At 40.6% G+C, this 20,435-nt stretch overlaps 2 protein-coding genes across 2 annotated transcripts; both read right to left on the bottom strand.

Moving 5' to 3' along the window:
* Nucleotides 1-30: 30 nt before the first annotated feature.
* PCOAH_00002850 (SICA antigen) lies at nucleotides 31-5,030 on the bottom strand (the record flags this gene model as incomplete). Its single annotated transcript, XM_020057100.1, has 7 exons — nucleotides 31-567; nucleotides 1,194-1,441; nucleotides 1,603-2,611; nucleotides 2,852-3,535; nucleotides 3,693-3,796; nucleotides 4,135-4,714; nucleotides 4,899-5,030. The coding sequence occupies 7 exons, from the start codon at nucleotides 5,028-5,030 to the stop codon at nucleotides 31-33; spliced, it is 3,294 nt and encodes a 1,097-aa protein (XP_019912774.1).
* Nucleotides 5,031-10,006: 4,976 nt separating this feature from the next.
* On the bottom strand, nucleotides 10,007-19,282 carry PCOAH_00002840 (Ubiquitin carboxyl-terminal hydrolase; the record flags this gene model as incomplete). Its single annotated transcript, XM_020057099.1, has 5 exons — nucleotides 10,007-10,062; nucleotides 10,259-10,427; nucleotides 10,565-10,633; nucleotides 10,855-12,726; nucleotides 12,827-19,282. 5 exons carry the CDS (start codon nucleotides 19,280-19,282, stop codon nucleotides 10,007-10,009), a joined length of 8,622 nt encoding a protein of 2,873 aa, XP_019912625.1.
* Nucleotides 19,283-20,435: the final 1,153 nt, after the last annotated feature.

The raw sequence follows: 20,435 nt of genomic DNA, 5'->3' as shown, positions 1-20,435 counted from the left end.
AACCCGGAATCTGAACTTGCAACCTGCTCCTTAGAAACACTTTCCTTTGGAACAAAGGTCTTCCTCCCTAAACACGGAATCTGAACATGGAACCTGTTCCGCAGAAACATATTCTTTAAGAATTTCTTCCTTAAGAACACTTTCCTTAGGAACAACGTCTTCCTCCTTAAACCCGGAATCTGAACTAGGAACGTGTTCCGTAGGAATTTCTTCTTCAGGAACCTTTTGTTCTTTTATGAATTCGTTCCCCATGAATTCTTGAACCAAAATTTCAAAAAAGTCTTCCTTCGTCGAATGCAGGTCCCCTTTCTGACATTCGTCTAAGGCTTCTAAATGGATATCAATAATGGTACGGTGAACAACAGGGCGACCAACACCCTGTTTTTTTTCCCTTTTTGTTCTTTCTGGAGCAGATCTTGGTTGTTTTCGCTCCTTTACTAAGGTATATTCATGTGGACCATCTGCCTGTTCGTCCACATGATCAAGGAGTTGTTCCTGTAAGGCTGGACCACGTACTTGATGAGCTCTTTTGTAACGTCGTCTTTTTTTACCGAGGAAGAAAAAATACTAAAAAGAAGAAAGGAAAAAAGAAAGGGAGAAAATGTTTCTTTAACAGGCATGCGAACTGTTGTTCATGCAACACTAATTACTACTTCAAACCCCGTTAAAATGCGAAATCCTACACATACACCCCTAAAATGCGAAATCCTACATACACACTCCCTAAAATGCGAAATCCTACACATACACCCCTAAAATGCGAAATCCTACATACACACCCTAAAATGCGAAATCCTGTACACATACCCCCTAAAATGCGAAATCCTGTACACATACCCCCTAAAATGCGAAATCCTACACACAACCCCGCACTCATTCATTCGCTTTAAGTTTTTTTTTTCTTTTTTTTTTTTTTTTTCCGTGTTTTTTTCCCGCGTTTTTTTTTTTTTTCTTTTTGCGGAAAAAATATTTTCTCCTTTTGTCTTTTTTACCTTCCAAAGTAAATAACTCATAGCAGAAATAGCAAGGAACACAGGGATTAAAGGAATGTATGGGGTAAGATTAGGGTGGTCTCTGCGGTGACTGACTGCGGCAGGAACAACTGGTGTTGTTGTTTCTGTTGCTGGAACAGGTGATGGTTGTGGTGACGTTGGGGAGAATGATGGTGCTAAAGGAGCTTGTGCTGGTATTACCTTCGGAAAAGTTTTCGGGACACTCTTTGAACCAGTTTGGTCACCTGTTCCGTCAGTCTTAGTTGGACCCTTACTACCAGCATCTTGCCCGGAGCCACCTTCTGAAGAAGGGCCAGCAGCAGGACTAACGGATCCTGGAACACCTGCACCTGGAACTACAGGGATACCTGCCCCAGGGACACCAATACCTGGAATTCCAGCACCTCCACCACCAGTACCTTGAGCAGTTTGGTCATTTCCTGCTTGACCTAAAGAAAGAATAAGGGAAGGGTGACTTTAGTATAATGGGGAGTTGTTATTAGGCCAATAGTGCTGGGTGCAGCCTTTCCTGGGTACACACTACTGTGGAAGATGGTAGGAAAGTGGTGGTACGAAGGAAGGGAGTGTTCACTCCCTGAATCATTCTTACCTATCTCAGATGATGTGTCCACAGGAGTTTGCGTACTAATTGTAGGATCTGGACCTGAGGTGGTGGAATTAATTTTTGTGGTAGTAACAGTTCCATATTCTCCAGTATAAGAGAATGTTCCACTTTTTAAAAAATCATCCTGTAAGTTACAATCAGTACCGACACACGTTTGAACATTAGTATGATCGTCCAGACCAAGACATTTCATAGCTTCTGCCTCACCTCCTTGGACTTCATTATTTTCACATTCCTTATTTTTGGACTTACCTTTCCCTTCTGCATCTGTGTGACTTTTAGTACTAGATTTATCTGGCTGCTGTGATCGTGGCGGATGTACTCCGGATGCTGGTGCTGATGGTGCTGGTTGTGGTAGTAGGGCACCATCCCCCGTTGCACTAAGATCGGCCCTTCCAACTTTTCCTGGTGTAGCTGCTTCTTCTGGGGCAGCTTTAGCAGCAGCAGGCTTCGTAGCTTGTGGTTTGGTTGGACATAGATCCTGGAGAGTTTTGTTTATTTGTTGATTCTTCCCTAGGTCATCTTTCATTCTCTTCCCTATTGTGTTTCCGTCTTCTTTGCTTATTCTGCAAGATTCATAGTCCTTATCCCTTGTGCATGTTACACAATCACCATTAACATTATCCTTACACCATTCATCCATCTTTGTGTTCCCCTTAGTAAATGCATCAGTTATAGTTTGTTCAGTAATACAATTCTCCTTTTTTTCGATCAGTAGATCTGCATATATATTCAGTAAGATACAAGAGAAAGTTCGGTGAAATATGAGATTATCGTCTATCTTCTGCTGCCCGCCCTCAGCCCCCTTTGTAATTTTGTAGATGTGTTCTAACCCCCTAACAATGAATTTGCAAGCATTTTTGTTTGCTCCTGAATCTGTTCCATCTCCCGTTCCAATATTTTTACATAGTTCTTCCTCTTCCCCATTCCTTTTAGTCACAGCAGCAGACAAGTTCTTCAGTCTAGTCTCGACGTCGTTATCCCAAAACAAATCCTACATAGAAGAAAAAGATGGAACATATATATACATATATATATGTCGGTATATATATATATATATACGTATATATACAGTCCTACATATATATATGTATATATATACATATACGCAGGCGTACATATATAGTGTACAATATGTGGTTGTACTTCCCCAATATAAGGGAGTATAATATATGCACACTATCCACTCATTGGTCTTTTGCCCTCAGCTACAGTGCGAAACAGTGTTCCTTACCCAAGATTGGTACCCTCCGTTAACTTTCCTGTTTTCACCCCACCTATAGTATATACACTTTACACGATCACATAAGGTATCATTTATCTTATTTATAGTATTTATAGCACCCAGAGCTTCCTTTATTTTCGGTCTATTTTTTGTGTCTTTTTTCCCTTCCTCGAACACTTTCTCCACTTTGGGTCCTATATCATCTTTTTCCTGATAGCATTTTCCGTTTTCATTCCGGAGGGAAGTATCCACGCTTAGTTTGCACTTTGCATAACTTGTATCCCTTTCACATTGAACACATTTACCCTCCCCTTCTTTACACCATGTTTTTATGTTCTTATTTCCTTTAGCAAACATATCTTTTATTTCTTTTTCTGTAATGTAACAGGGGCGTTTAACCTCCCGCATTAATTTGTCCGCATATGCATTTAATAGGAGACAGCCCATGGTTTGTTCTGTTAGTCTATTATTCCTTGCTTTCTTCCTGTTCGGCTCTGTCTTATTTTCCGTAATGCCATAAATGTACTTTAACCCAGCAGTAATGAACCCACAAGCCTTCTTTTCTGTGTCCGTTATTATAGTATTCCTTCCATTAGTGTCTTCACATGCTGGATCGATGGTTGCGCCCTCCTTTGTTATTCCTTCAGATAGTTCCTTCAGTCTATTTATGGCGTCCGGATCCCAAAATGTACACTGCAAAAAGAAAAGGCAGAAGGAAGAATGGAACATATATGTACACTCAAAATACATGCATAAGATTCATGGTCGGGCCATCTTTCTTCATTATATATAAGAGGTACTATATATATTACAGTCACATTAATTACAACAAACAGTAATGTTTCCTTACCCAGCTCTTCTTTGTCCCTTTGTGATCTATTCTGTCCTCGAACCAATTATGTGCTATGCACTCCAAACGTTCACATAGGTCAGTTTTCTTGCTACAATCTCTGCCTATGGGAAGGAAGGAAAGGAGGAAATTAATTGTCTTGCGCATGATAATGGTATAGACATACGTTCGTCAATTATTGTATGTCCGGTTTCGGTTCACCCCCCTGTCCAGTTCACCCCCCTTGTTCAGTTCACACCCCTTGTTCAGTTCACACCCCTTGTTCAGTTCACACCCCTTGTTCAGTTCACACCCCTTGTTCGCTTCCCCCTTTTCCGGTTCCTTCCCCCCCTTGTTCCGGTTTCCTTCCCCCCTTTATCCGTTACCTTTCCCACCTTGTCCGGTCCTGTTCAGTGGTATGGTAGGTGGGTAGGTTTGAGAAAAAAAAAAAGATTTCGCTTACATATGCTGTTTATAGTTCGTTTTACTCTGTCATCGTCATTAAGCATTTTTTCTACTTTGTTCTTTATATTTTCATTGTCCGCCATGCAATTTGTACTTCCATTTTTGTCCCATAGACCCTCTTCCACGCTCAATTTACAACTTAGATCTACCTGCCTGGTACATTCAATACAAGCACCACCATTGCTCATACACCATTCACCCTTCTTACTATTTCCTTTATCAAACATTTCTTTTATTTTTTCTTCTTTAATTTCACATTCTTCATCTTTCGATTTTTTGATCAATTCATCTGCATACATATTCAGTAAGACACACGACATAGTTTGACCAAATATTTGGTTGTCCTTCTTCTTCCTTTCTTTCTGAGCATCTTCCCAACTCCCAGATTCCTTAATCTTATATATGTATTCTAAACCTTTAACGATGTATTCACAAGCTTTTCTATTTGCTTCTGCATGCGGTGTACCATCTGTGTTCCCTACGTTCTTGCATATACCCTTCTCTCCTGTATTTGTATCGGTCATAGCCTTAGACAGATTATCCAATAATCCTTTGACGTCATCATTCCAAAATACACACTGTACAGGAAGAAAAAAGGAGGAAGGAAGAAATGGAACACATATATGTGTACCCTCAATGTATATATAAAGGGTTCGTCGTCGTGATTTCTCCCTCTCCCCTTGCACTTATGTATAAAAAATACTATTCTCTTCCTTATAGTGGTGCCATTAATTACAGTGGACAATATATTGTTTCTCTTACCCAAGTTTGTTTCTGGTTGCCCCCCGTTATCCTGTCCCTAAACCAATTCGTTGTTACGCAATTTGCACGTTTACATAAGTCACTCTCCTCCTTACATTCCTTATCTATAAGCGGACAACAAAGTAAATACATGAATAGTAGGGGGTAGATTCTTCTTTCTTCTACAATTCCTCTTTTTTTTTTTTTTCTTCTTCCTTTTTCATTATCCTTCTCTTTTATATCTTTCTTTTCCCCTTTTTTTTTATATCTCTTTCCTTTATTCCTTCCTACAATTCCTTTCTTTCTCCTCTTTCTTTTTTTTCTTTCTTTCCTTCTTTTTCTTATATCCTCCCTTCAGGAGGATAATGGAATATACCCCACCATCCACCCCCTCCTTATTATTATTCGTTTATCCCCTCCACATTTTCTACCATCGGTTCCTTCCCCCCTGTCAGATTGGACCCAGGTTGTTCGGTTCCTTCCCTCCCCTGTCCGGTTTCCTTTCCCCCTGTCAGATTGGACCAGGGTTGTCCGGTTGGACACCCTTGTTCGGTTTCATTCCCCCCATGTCCAGTTCTCCCCCTTATCTAGTTCCTCCCCCTAGTCCATTTCAACCCTTTTCATTTCACCCCCTGTTCAGTTCTTCCCCTTGTCTGATTATCCCCCTTATCGGGTTCCCCTTTGTCCGGTTCTCATCCCCCTTCTCCGGTTGGCCTGTCTGCGACGAGTTTTCCCTCTTACCAAACATACCCGTTTTTTATTAAACACCACGCAATAAACCCTGAACCCTAAACCCGAAATCCGATTCCTATAACCGTAAAAACCCTAAAACTAAAACCGAAATCCGAATTCCTATACCCTAAACCCTAAAACCGGAACCCATACCTTCACTTCCTCCTCTTTCTTTCATCCCCCTCACCCCCTTCCTTCCCTTTCTTAGACCCTCCTTTCCTTCCATCGCCTTAGACCTCCATTTCCTTTCCTACCTAGACCTCCATTACCTTCCTTCCATCCTTAGACCCTTCCTTCCTCCTTCTTAGACATCCTTTCCTTCCCCTCCTCCTTAGACCCTCCTTCCTCCCATACATCCTCCCTTCAACCTCATTAGACCACCCTTTCTTTCCTAAAATGTTCACTTGCCTTTTCCTCTTTCCCCCAACTCCTTACATTCTCGTCCTCCTCTGTATCTCTTTCACTTCCCCTTTCTCCTTCTTCTTTTCTTTACTTAGAAGTGCTCCTCACTCTCCTTGTTTTTTCCTTATAAAAATATTTCTATGTCTTCTTTTTTTTTTTTTTTCTCCTAAAATTGTTACTTACCTTTTGGTCCAGATGATGCGGGTGCTGGTGGATCTTCTTGGGGGTCACTTCTACCAGGTAATGTTGAAGAGATCGGTTGTCCCTCCTTCCCATTTCGTTCTGCCATTTTTCTCTTAAGTAGGTCGTCCAAATTGTCATAAACCTGCTCCAATATTTTCCTTATACCTTCGGTGTCTCCTTTTTCCTCCTTTATTATATCCAATACTTCGTTTGTCTTTTCTTTTACAACATGATCCTTCTTTTCAATTAATTTCCGTAAATTTTCTATATCTTTTACCCCTAATAATTTTACAGTACTTCTTTTTTCGTTATCACTCATATTTTTACCTATATCCTTTAAATTACTGCTCTCAGGGCAATTTTTCCCTTGATCTCTTATACCCCTAACTATATTTTCTTTCCCTTTACCGTCCTGTACCCACTTCCTTATTTCATCCCAGAATAATTTTCCGCCTATTCCTAAACTTTCAAAATCCATGCTATCACATTTCTCGTGCACATTCCGAACATCATGAAATACTAACATTACATTAAGAGCCTGTTCCACGAATGTAGAAACCTTCCCCATTTTACAATGTTCTCCAAACATTTCTAACATAATTATTCTTCCCATTATACATCGTAGGTAATCTTCGAGCTCAGGGTCACCAATAATACTGTTCCCTTTGTCTTTCTTCTGCCAATGCCACCATCTTACAGATTCTTCATGGACTTGTTTTAATCCATCTATCCAGTAGAATATTCTAATTAATATTTTACATAGAGCTTTACCGTCATGGTCCTTCCCTAATTTTAATCCTTCATCATTTTCCATATCGCAGTACATTGGTTCTTCCGTGCTGTCCTCGCCTATATTTTCAATCATATCATCGAATATTTTCTTAAAATCTTTCCATATTTCGTCCTATATGGATGAATTAGAGTAATGTATTTGTGCATATAATACACATTTTTCCTGGTTATAATGTAGTTACACAAGTATATTTTAACTAATTAAGCATATGTATTATTATATATTATCTAAAGTATTATATTTACATTATTTCCAGCTATTCCTCTGTGATGTAACCACCTTTCCATTAATTGTGCAAAGTATTTATACTGTTCGGGGTTAATGTGCTTTTTTCTTTGTTGCTGATCCGTTGTTTGACCTGTACTCATCGCACTTATTATATCACTATTGTCCGGAAGACTTCCTCCTGATACATTAGGTTGGTCTTTATCACAATCCACCTTCTTTGTTCCTCCATTTATTAATTTCATAACTTCATTTTTTTTTCTTATAGCTTGAAGAATAATTCCTAACATATCGATTTTCTTTAATATGTTCATAGGTTCCAATACTTCACTATAATCACATTCTTTACACTGAACCCCTGTATTAAACTCTTGGCCTGAACTTCCTATGGTACTGAGTGTATGGTTCAATTCCTTCATTTTACTAAATGCCTTCTGAATAACATGCCCCTCATTGCAATGTTCACGTAGGTACAAAGTTGACCATGCTTTCATTACTGTACATCGGACGTATTCTTTCATTTCTGAATTAATGTTTCCTTTTCTGCATTGACTCTTTTTTTTCATACTCCATAAGTTCTTTAAAATGAATTCACATACCCTTTTCTCCTGTTCTGTCATGCTCCCTGCTACTCCCTCTATCCCTTCACACAGCTCTTTATAACTTAACGTATCATCTTTTTTTGCCATTTCTTCTAATATTTCGGTAGTCCAATGTAATATTCTTTTACCTAATGCTGTCTATAAGTTAAGGTAATATATATATATGTTCTTTGTGCATTATATATTTACTATTACAGTGGAATAATATAGTCCGATATAGGGATATACATTTTTTCTACATATAGTGCACATTACACTGTCATACCTCCCGTGTGCCTGGATCCCTCCCCACATTAGTTCCTGCTTCATTTAACCATTTTTCCTTCAACTCCTGGAATACCACATCTGAAGGCATTTTTTTCGACTATTCATTCACTCTATTATTTATCAAATAAAAACAGTATTTCACCGAATATTACACGTAACACATTTTCTACGTCCATTACTCATATTATCATTTTACGACCAGTTATATCACGAAGGCAACATTCACCACTTTTTCCTTCCCTTTTATTCCTTTTCCTCTGAGAAAAAAGGAGAAACAACCTTTCTTATGCATTGCATTCCTTTTAAAAACAGAAGGAAAATAACCCTCCTCATACACACAATACTCTCCTAAAAAAAAAAAGGAAGAACAATTTTTGAATGCACTTCTGAATTTTTTAAAGAAGGGAGTAGCAACCTTACCCGTTCCTTCCCTTATACATTACATGATTCTAAGAAAAAGAGAGAATATGAGGAACAACCTTTCCCCTCCTCTTATGCATTGTATTTCCTATAAAAAAAAAAAAAAAAAGAAAAGGAAAAATTTTTCCCCCTACCTCGTATACACAGCATTCGCATTACAGATGAAGAAGAAGAAGAAGCAACCCTTCCCTTCCCCTTTCCTCTACTTTTCCTTCCTTACAGTTCACTTGCATTCTTCAAAAAAAAAAAGGGGAAGGAGAGGAAGAAGGAATGGAATTGCGAACTTCCCTCTCTTTCTTTTTCTTCTTCTCTTTTTAATTTTTTCTTACCTTTCCTTAAAAGAAATAACCATCCTACTCTCCTCTTTTCCTTTTTACTTTTTTTTTTTTTCATCTAAGGAAATTTTTTTTCTTTTTCTTATTTTCCTTTTCTTTCCTTTTTCTTTTCTTCTAATATTAATCTATTCTTTTTTTTCCTTACTTTTTTTTTTTTTTTCCGTTCTTTCTTTATTTTTTTTTCCCTTCCTTTCTTTTTTTTTTTCTTCTTTTTTTTTTTTTTCGTTAGGAAAAAACGAAAGGACAAAAAATTCCTGTATGCAACCTATCCCTGTTCTTATACATTCTACCTCGGTACTCCCCCCCTTTTTTGCATTCTTCAAAAAGAAAAAAAGTAGAGAAGGGATTACCCACCTTCCTTTTTTTTCTTTTTTTCTTTTTTCTTAAAAGAAATAGGAAAAAAAAAAGAAAAAGGTTGGAGAGAAGAACGAAAGTAGGAAGGTTCCTCATTTCTTTAGGAATAAGTAGGTTAAACAGAAAAAAAATATTAAATCAAAAAAAGGAAAAAAGGTTAAGAGAAAAAAGATGTACCACTCTGTGTAGGAAAAATAATCATAGCGAGTGTTCATTTGTTTGTATATGATTGAAGGACGTTCTTAAAAAAAAAAAAAAAGAAAAAGGGGGGAAATTAAGAAGCCTCTAATTTTTCTCTACACTTATAGGAGGAAATCGCACTGGGCACAAGTGTGCAGTAATACATGCACACAACGAGGGTGATCAAAGTATAATTAATAATGGAAACTCCTTTTCTTTAATTCTTTGCATTAATTAATTATACAACTGTTGTAGGGGAAAAGTGAAGAGGGCAGGCAAACATAGCACTATGATATGCCTGCACATTTTGGCAAACATGCATGCAGCGTTGTGATTGGCGTACTAGGATATGTACGTAATCGCATCATGCATGCACCACATGTAGTACAACGTTCGCCGTATGTAGCACTTGCCCCAGAGGAGCTGCCAAGCGTGGATGAAATAACTGTAAGGCCATGAAAAGGGAAAGGATTAATTAAAAATAAAATTAAAACTGAAAGTAAAATTAATATTAAAATGAATAGGAATTAGGAGAATGTTATGAACCAATGAAATGTCCATTTTGGCAGCCAAGGATTAAAAATTAGGGAAAAGGCTCGTGTGTGTATGTTGGAAGAGGAGAGGGGGTCATGAGACTTATGCTATTTTCATTCCCATTTGGGGCTTCGACTGGGATGGGGCATGGTGTTCTCCTGTGGGGTGAAGGGCAGATGGGGCAATGTTAGCCTCGAGGGGGTATGAAACCATGGCACCCGTTGCAACATGCATGCAAAAAGGAATGGCAAAAGGGTGTGTACCCCCCTGCAAATAAGCACTTCTACACAAATATACGTATACATATATGCACAGCGCAATGCGGGTAAGGGCGGTAAAATAAAAAGTACTCACCTATAATGATTGCGAACTGCTTGTTCTTCCAATTGATGGTGTCTTCGTTGGACCTCCAAATCCTCTGCCCGTTCTCAAACTCGAAGAAGGTGATTTTGTCGAATATGTACTTTGGCAAGAGGGTCCTTTTTCTTATCCTGTTTTTGATGTCCAGCATGTTGTCATTCGGCTGCGGGGGGGAAGAGGAAACGTAAAAGGGGGAGGGTGAATACATGCAGGAGGGAGTGGCACCACGCAGATGCGCATGGCACGCAAATGCATAATTATATTTATATGCTTGTTTGCGTTGGTGAGTCAATTCCCTACATCAACGAGGACGTCAAAACTGTAGCCGAAAACTTCCTTCGAAGGTGTCTGGTTGAAGACGTGAATTATCTAAAGGGGGAGGTGAAAAAAAGAAGGAGAAATTTTACAAAGGGCACACAAAATGGAGGAGCAAATGATAGTGCATATGGAGGTGTTGTATTTTTCCCCTTTTGGTGTTCCCCCATTATCGCTTGCGCCAAATAAAACGGTCAAAAAAGTGGTTAAATTGTAAGCAACAATACTCTCCACTTTTTTCCTGGCGAATGTATTTGCATGTCGGGGGAGCTCACCTTCAGCTGGTCCGTTTCTATCAAATGCTTCTGCTCGTCGGTAAAATCAGGCTCCATCCTCAGCGGAGTGACATACACATTTTTTATATGGTTCGTTTTGACGAAATCCATTTGTATGAGCTGTTCATTATGGCTCAAGTATTTAATTTTGGGGCCGAAGGTAAAAAGCAATCTAAATTTTTGCTTGACGTCTATTCCTCTTTTTTTCAAGTAGGGGTTAATTTCTAATTTAATTTTGTCGATCAAATCTTGCACCGTTGTGTAATTGTTGGACAAATAGTGTCTGTTCGCCATGGTGCTACTGGACCTGTCGGACATGGAGGATCCAGAGGCCTCACTGCTAGAGTCCGCATCCCCTTGGAAGTAATTATCCCCCCCTTTATTCTTATTAGGTAGGCTTTTCTTAAGCTTAATATGGCCTGTAAATGCCGCAACGGACTGTACATTCGCGTTGAACAAGTGAACTACATAGTGGAAATATTTGGGGGAATCCTCTGGGTATAGTCTCGTGAAGTATTTGTAATGAAAAGGAAGAAGAGACAAACAAAACGTCTTTTGTTCGGTGAGTGAATTGTGCTCTAACGCTATGGCATGTTGTTTTATTAGAGTTTCAAATGGCATGGGTCCATATGTCGAGTTGCTATTCTTTTGGTAACTTTCTCCATCCGAATCGGAATTAGAGGTGAACGAATCAATATTGTAAGGGTTAAAATTTATAGGGCTATTTAACGGGGGGTAGGGAAAAATCAGTACATGTGTGGGGTCCACATTCATTCGGTAGCAGACATGTTTAAAGATCTGCTTGGTTGGACATCTTATGTCAATATCCAGATCGATTTTGCACAACTCCTTTTTTAAAAATATAAAATTAGAGTCGATATAATTTAAACAGCTTTTTTTTAAATTCTTCTTTAGAACAACTCCTGCGCAGTTTCGGTACTTTCCCAGCTGATAAATGGGGTCATATAATTTAAACCGGAATCTGTTTACGTATATTTTTCTCTCCACAAAATCTAGATAGTCGCATATGACATAAAAGGGCAAAATGGGTTCTTCCTTGTCTTTCTGTCCGCCACACTTTTTGATAATTTTGGCTCTCCTGTTTTTTCTCCTCCTATTTGCTTGGCTTCTGCCGCTGCCCAGGGGGGCATTGCTGCTGACGAGGCTGTCGTTGGCTGGTTCGCTGCTCTGGGCGTTGCCACATGGATCGTTTGAAACCATCAGGTTGGGCACCCCCATGTTTGACGACACCCCAATTATGTTCGCCGCTTCTGCCATGACGTTCTCGTTCGATCCCATCACATTCATGCTGTTTATGCTGTTCATATTTTCGTGCAGCAGGGCCCTGCTCCTGTCGTTCATGTGCGCCTCACTGGCCTCATCAATGTCCGTGTCCTCGCAAATTACTTTTTGTGCACCACCGTCTCTATTCTTATGGTAAGAATATATGCTATCGCTCACGTGTTCACCGTTCATGCGGATCTTACCGTCCGACGTTTTTTCACCCGCCTTCTGGCAGCTGTTGTTTCGATTAATTTGTTCACCGCTTGACTCTCCTACGTGTCCGACCTGGTCGGTGTTATTCCTGTGGGGGTCCCCCTGTTTTATGATGTTGTTACCGGCTTGATCCACATTGGGGGGGTTTTCACTGTCTTTGCTGCTATTATGCCCCCCGTGATTGCGACCAGGTTGTTCCATTTTGACCCCGGATTTCACGTTCTGGCCTGGATGGCCACCCGAATTGGGATTACTGCCTGCTTCTGTTGTTCCCCCGGGATTAGGCATATCAACATACGCTTCGATCTTCTCATCCTCCGAATTCGGGTTAAAAAATTTTCCTTTGTATTGATCACTGTTCCTGGGCGCAGCCGACTGATCCACATTATCCATCCCCGTTTCGGCTGAGGTAGCCATTTTTTTTTTTTTTTTTTTTTTTCTTCTTTTTTTTTCGCTTCTTCTTATGATCATATACTTCGTTAGTGTACACAGATTCTAATGACTCCTCCGCGTTGAACATGTAGTAGGCTGTACTTTCTGACGTGTATGTCAGGTCCGAATTCGCCGAAGAACAGAACGATATTTCGGAATCGTTCCTGGCGATTAGATCGTTTGAAATGTTATTTTCGTTGGAAGAATTAAAGTTGACACTGGGTATTCGCAGGTTGCTATTATATCGATAATCGTTTTTAAGATCACTGTTGTAAGTAGGGGTGTTCATCCCGTCTGTTGCTCCTCCTAACAAGTTGGTGTTATTGATGGTGCATTTGTACACTAATTCGTTCGCTTGACCCTCATCATCTTTACCTGCGTTAATCGCCTTGTTCACTACCCCGTTTTGCGCATATGCACTGGAGCAATTCAAATTTTGCCTGGAAAGACCCGTCACAGCCTCGTCGTAGTTTTTTTTTTTCTTCTTTCTTTTGACTTCTTCCTTTTGTATACCTTTCTGAGGCACTCTTTTTTCATCATCGGTGGAGAGGTCCGATGTCGGAGGAGAGTAAAATGGGTACTGATAATCCCTACAAATATTTACACACTCATTGTTGTAAATGTTAGGCGGGTGTTTCTTCTTCCTTTTAAAAATGAGTTTTTTGTTGTTAAGGGCTGCTTCCTTCACGGGCATCAACATGCTTTTACTTAACAAGCAGTACTCGTAGTTCATTCCGTTTTTCTCAAATTTGTTACTTAACTTTTTGAGGCAAAGGTAAAGGTTCATCACTTCTTGGCTGCTCAGATTTTCTTTCGTCATATTTAATGCACTGAAATTTCCATTTTCGACGTCATCCATGTGTTCGTCCATTACGTGGCTGGGGTCCGCACGGGGTGCCTGCTTTGCATCATCTTCATGCTCTGCATGGAGCGCTGGGTTGACTTCCTGCAGGGGACTTTTCTCCTTGGCTCCCTCCTTTTGGCCCAAGTGGGGGGTACCTTCTGTCCTGTCGGATGCTAGTCGAATATTGTCTGAGTGGTCCTCTTCTTCTGCCCCCTCTTTACGTGGAAAAGTGTTCTCACCATTCTGGTCATCCCCATAGGTGAAGTAATTCTCCTGCTGCATACGATTCGGAGGGGCAAAATCGACGTTAGCATCCAGCTGGACAGGCAATTCGGACGCCGTCTCCTTTTTCATCTTCTTCTTCATCAGATTGGAATTCGATCCATTCACAAAATATTCATCATTGAGTAAGTCCTTTTGGGAATGATCACCAGCGGGGGGGTCCCCGTTCGGGTTGGTAACTCCGCTGCTTGGCACAGGAGGGAAGGAACATTCACCAGCATCCGATTCGCAGGAAGACACTTTGTAGTAAACGCCATTCTTATTGCTAACAATGTAGGAACAGTTGTGCATTTTTTCAATGAGCTTTTTTTTTCTGTACAAAATTTTACTCAACACGTCTGCATTAAAAAACAGATCATAGGTGACTTGATTCTCCTCGGTGAGGAAGAGGTCCTCCTTCCTTGTGCCCAACCGAACGATAAAATTTTTCTTCTTTTCCAATTCTGCGTTACTCAAAAAGTTAAAGATGAGGATGTCCCCCGGAACCATCTTATTGTGCGCAATAATTTTTTTGGACTTTATTAAGTTACACTTATTTTTATATTCAATGAAAATTTTAAAATTCAGGGGGTCGTCTACGTAGTAGTATTCTTCCTCCTCATTGAGGTAACTCCTCCAGAGGTCATAATTATAGCTGGTAATGTAACCCTTTTTCATTGCCTTTAGGATTTTTCGGATAATTACAGATTCTAACTCCTTGGGTTTGAGGTACACATCGCAGTACATCAGGTCGAGGCAGATGAGGGCCGTATCACCAATCTTTTCCTCCGCGTAGATATCAAAATATTTAAAAAAAAACAAAACGTTTTTATTTTTTGTGCTCGAATTGTTTTTTCGAATGGACGTTTTTTTGTTATAGGGCAAATATAATATGTCTATGGTTGGGAACAGGTCGTTTGACTCCTTGTTCGTTTTTTTTAGCAATTCGTAGAGATACAGTTGACTGTTAATCTTCATGTCTAGGGGGAAGTATCGGTAAACATCATTAGTAGGAAGTAACACGTAGAAACATTTTTTCTCCTTCACATAACTATTGGACGAAGAGGAAGAGGCGGAGGAGTAGGAGTCCTCCTCTCCCGAGTGCGACAAATAGGAAGAGGAGTAACACGACGAATTATTTGACGAGGAGAAGCTTTTCATTCTGGAGTTGTTCACGTGGGACGATCTCCTCTTCGACCTTTCATTCTTCCTCTTGGATAAATATTTAAGATATTTGTCTATCGACTTGGTGCTGCAACATGAGGGGACTGAAGAGACAGTAGATAAGGAATCATCCGCAGCGCAGTTTTGTGAAGGAACTTCCTCGGAGGGGTTGTCACACGCGTCATTTGGGTCGTGGGGCCCCTCTTCGGGGGTAGTACACTCTGCATTCAATCCGCGCTTGCTCATTTCTTTTTTGGACAAGTCTGTTCTGGCGCCCTTCTCCTGTGATTTTACGTGTGCGGATCGATTGTGTCCATTTCCATCACTGCTTCCACGGTCGCTGCGGCTGGATGTCGCTCCCGCTTTGTCACGTTCTTCTTTAGGAATCCTCCCTGGTTTCATGTGTTTACCCAGGAGAGCTTGACGGTAGGGGTCCCCACCTTCTGCAGGCTCTTCCGATTTGAGTAACACGGACGTGGAGTGGTCCCCCTGGGTCGGCACCTTGTCCGCCTTTTCCATCTTCATCCTTGTGGACTTGCGCAGCAGATAATCCGCGCGCTTCTTTCTCTTGCAGAGGTAAATCTTCTTTATGATTTTCAAAATTTTACAAAAGGTCTCCAGGACCGTTTTGTTCCTGTCAAATTTAATGTTGAAGAGGGAGGGGATTCCAACTGGGGGTAGGTCACTGAACGACTTGTACAGGTAGGAGTACTTATCGAAGACTCTAATTTTTACGTATTGTAATATTTCTTGTTTCAGTTTGGTCCTCCTTCTGTTGATAATTTCTTCCATCCTACATCTCTTAACAACCTGTGGGTTTACCACGGCTGGATCGCACTCTTTAATAAGCTTGGGGATGAGCGATTTCTTTACATAGACCAGCATATAGGCGCTGTAGTGCTTCATCCTCTGTTTTATTTTATCTGCTATGTCAAAATCGTAGAGGTCAGTCTCCATGTTGATGTCGTACCCACCAAAGTTGTCGTTAATGACTGAGTATTCACTCACGCGGAATATTTTATCGTCATCACATTTGAGCCAAAAATTTTCGTTGTGCTTATAGCTGAAGGAGTAGTAATGTCCACTGTTCATATTCCCTTGGTGCACTGACACGGCCTGTAGGACGTATTCTCCTCCATTTTGGCAATACTTAGACAGATCCAATTCTTTGTAAAATTCGAACCGATTATTCAGCTTCACCGTTTCCATTCTTTGCAGATCGAATGTGAATCTTTTCAGGAGAAATATACAAATATTTGGGAAGCTCAAAAATCTCATCCCTTTTTTTGCTTTCTGTTTTCCGTACCCATCCGTTTCGTAAATATTATCACCTTCTAAAACTTCTGCCTCGATTGCTTTGTCGAGCGATTCATAAATGTTGTTACATCCTTGTACGTCTAGTTGAATATCTTCGTAGGTCTCTTTTCTCACACTTTTGTAATCTATGTCTAGACATTCTATATACGTTTCTACTTCCCCTTCGAACATTTTTTTCACAGACCCTTCGACTACCGTTCCCTTCATTTGTTCTTCCACTTTATCTAGTAACAACTTTAGCAACTCGTGTGTGTCCTGTTGTGTGAACACATCACTTGCGTCCCATCCAAAGGATCTTATCAGCTCTTTACACGACACAGCTTCATTCATACAATGCAATTTGTAAAACAAATTTTGTAACGCCAACGATGTTGGAAGGATGTTCTTCTTTTCGTTCTCCTCCTCCAGGAGGATGTTCTTGTAATCAATCTCTTTCGACTTATCATACTTTGTTTTTTTTTTATTTTTATGGTAGTATGAAGAGGAGGTTGAGGAGCAGGACACGTAGGACGACGACCCGGAGGAGGTGATGGACAGGACTGACATGTCGCTGTCTGAGTAGGAACCGTCCTCATCACCCCGCAGGGTACCACGCCTCTCATCATGGTGATCATCTACACCAGAGTTATTATCGTTGCTATTATCCATGTGGCCATCCGCTTCGGCACCCACGCCATGGAGACCACCCAAGGAGGAACATTCTCCATCCCGCGGCACGGGGCCCTCTTCCCCCTCGGAGTAACCCACGGCATTATTCACTGAACTGTCATTTTCCTTCTTCACGGTATCACTTCCCGTTAAATGAAAATTGTTGTTAGAAGCGAACTTCTTTTTCTTCTTCTCTTTCGACATGGTGGAAACGTTGGACAAGTTATCGGAGGAGCTAAAGGGAGACATCACATGATCGTTATTTTCAGCCTGTTCCACCTTTCCCTCATTTGCATATTTGAAAATTTTTTTTTTTTTTTTTAAATTCTTCTTCGATTCGTAGACCATGCCTTTTTTTTTGTTCTTCTTACAATTCACTGTTGTCAACATTTCGTTGTTGTAGCCTTCGCTTTTGTATAGGGAGTTGTCATAGTACACCTCGCCGCTACCGTTGTTGCTTAAATTGTTTTGTATCCCTCCCGTATCTATGGACGGGTCAGACGACGAATTGTGCACATAGGCATGCTTTTTATTGTTCTTCATTTCGTACTCATGCGCCCCGACGCTAGGAATATTTGGAATATTGGCAATGTCGCTGCTGTTGATTCGACCAATATTTACAACGTTGCTGGGTTGGTACGCTGCTCCTTCGTTGGCTTCTTCCCCATCGTTGTTGTTTACCTTCTCATGGGGGGCGTACATTTGCTGGTATTCGCTGATCGTTTTTTTCTCTTTTACGTTTTCTAATTTATCCGCTTGCAACTGATGGAGGTGGTCATATGGCCGTTCTATCAGAGGGGACCCACTGAAGGGGGACCCATCCCCTAGGGAAGAATTATGCGGTGCCCCCAAGGGGTCTTCATTCGAGTGTCTAAACTGACCATTGGTGCTGCCATTATCGTTGTCGTCGCTCCTGCTTAGGTGATTCATTCGAAGGTCCTCATTCTTCACTCTAATGTTGTGATTAATTTTTCCCATTCCGTACAACTCGGATTCATTAGCGTTTGCGATGACTTCTGGTCCCCCGAAGGCTCCACTTTGGATATGCATACCATGCTGATCCCCATCCCGTTTCTGTTCGTCCCCATCAGGATTGCCTTCCTCCCCATTGTTCTCACTAGGAGTGTAGGGCACCATCCTCATGGGTGAAGCACCCTTATATTTTTCCGAATCGGAACTGTCTTCTCGTTCAAACTTTGTCTTTTTCTTCTTTCGGTTCATCGCGTTTTTGGAGTCCACCTCCCCACCTTCAACGACCATCTGGGTGGTGCAACTCTTGTCATTACTGAGGCACAACTTTTTCCTTCTTTTTTTTTTCTCAAATTTTTTTTTAAAAAATTCTAAAGTTTTCTCCCCAATAATGTTTTCTATGTTAAAAATCATCATACAAACAGCTTTCCGAAAAATGTTAATATGGTATAGGAGTTGTAGCAGGGCATTCATATAGCAGGTGGCCCCATGATTTTGGAGCCCAACAAATCCTGTCCTGGATTTACTATCATAGTTTATATCTCTGCTGTTTTTAAAGGATTCTGAACCGAGTGGGAAAACACCGGCCCTTAGAACGATTTGCCCATTTTCGTTGATAAATCCTGGCTCCCTTAATTTTTCGAACGGAACAAAGTTGTGCCAACCTCGGTCCGTATTCAAATGAGAAAAACTAAAGTGATCTATTTTGTAGTAGGATTTTCTATAATCCGCTAAGTTTATTAAAATTATATAGTACTGCACACTACTGAATCCCCAATCAGGAACCCAATCATCCTTGGCGATGGCTTCAATGAAGGATGATGCCACTGGGTACATATAATTATTGGACCTCGACTTTGCAATAAATAAAAGTCGAAAGATAAAATTGGGACATACTTTCCATTCAGAGTATACATCCTCATTGTTTCTAATTCGATCGAAAAAATTGTCCACCACTAATTCGACTTCATTTTCTGTAACTTCCCTCAGATTTTTATAACTGTATGGTCCATCGAAATTTACGTTTTTACTTACTTCAAAATGGTTGTTGTCGGAAAGATTGTCTCCTTTCTGGACGTAACTACCATTTTCGTCATAACTATCGTCTACATAAATTTCATCAATTTTGCATGCTTGCATATTTTGTTCGTGAAACCGATTAAAGTTATTGTAATGGTTGTACGTATTCATTGGATCGTTTAGCATCCCATTTCCGTCTCCATTCCCACTATCTGATGAATTGCTTCTTCTGTTCCTCGAGTAGTTCTCCTCCTCATCGTCGTTGCTGTTATACATTTTCGCTGTTCCCTTTGATTGGGCTTTTTCATATGTGTGCGGCAGGGCACATATGGTGTTAAACAATTGACACAATTGGAGCGAATGAACAAACAGAACCAAATAGACAAAATGGTACCAACGTTAAGAACTCACTAATGACTCCTACGTATGATCGTCCACACGACCCACCGATAGATCAACTAGTGGGATGAACCTTGCCAACTTATATAAATGCACGTACACAGGGACGCGTGCACCGTGGCGTGCATTGGCCCATGGAATGACACGAACTACTCCTCCTAAAGGTGTACATATGTGGCCTTTACACATACAAATGGGCACATATATATCGTGCTGCTTTTTTTTAAAAAACAATGGTGTGCTTTAGAAAGGTCATTTCTACGAGGAGAGCATCGACATTCATCTTCAGTAGGAAAAAAATGGAAGCCACAAAAGAGGGCTGTTATAACTCCCTTTGGATAAAAAATGAAGGCATACTGGTACCGCTTCGTTAACTATAAGTCATCTCTTCCGCGGTGCAACGTGTTCGCATGATAATACGTGCTGCTATTCTTCTTTGCAGTTTTTTCGTGAGGTCTTTTTGTCCACTTTTCTGGTCTCCTCGTTTGCATAGACGCATATGGAAGAACAGATCGGCTAACCCGGATGGGGTGCACATTCCTGTACATGTGCACGCGGTAAGCCTCCGTGGGGGCGCACACCCGTCTGGACTTGACCTTCACTCTATCGAAATGAACAATTTGCCAAGGGGGCACACAACTCACAAATGAAAAGTTCCGCTTTGAGGACACACGCAGAACAGCCTCCTCTAACGACGCTGTTTAGATGGGTTGCTGTTCGCCTGCCTTGTGCTCTAATTCGACACAAGACGCAGTTCCCTCAGGGGTGCTACCACCACTGCGAAGGGTGTGCTTAGGTCTAACTCCGCGGAAACTGCACACGTGGGATACACCCTCCACTAGCGAAGTAGCAAAAAAAAAAAAAAAAAAAAAAAAGTGGCAAGAATAAAACGTCTGTATATATTTTGGTAACTATAGTGGACCTCATGAGTGGGTTTTTTTTTTTTTTTTTTTTTTTTTATCTCTCGACGAGTCCACTCCCAATTTACAACTAAAACGAGAAAATTATGAAAAGATGATAAGAAGCAGAA

This window comes from Plasmodium coatneyi, chromosome 2 (genome assembly GCF_001680005.1).
Source record: "Plasmodium coatneyi strain Hackeri chromosome 2, complete sequence".
NCBI classification, from domain to species: domain Eukaryota; phylum Apicomplexa; class Aconoidasida; order Haemosporida; family Plasmodiidae; genus Plasmodium; species Plasmodium coatneyi.
Note: the sequence above shows the minus strand (reverse complement) of the source record. Positions and strands in the feature narration are given on the sequence as shown.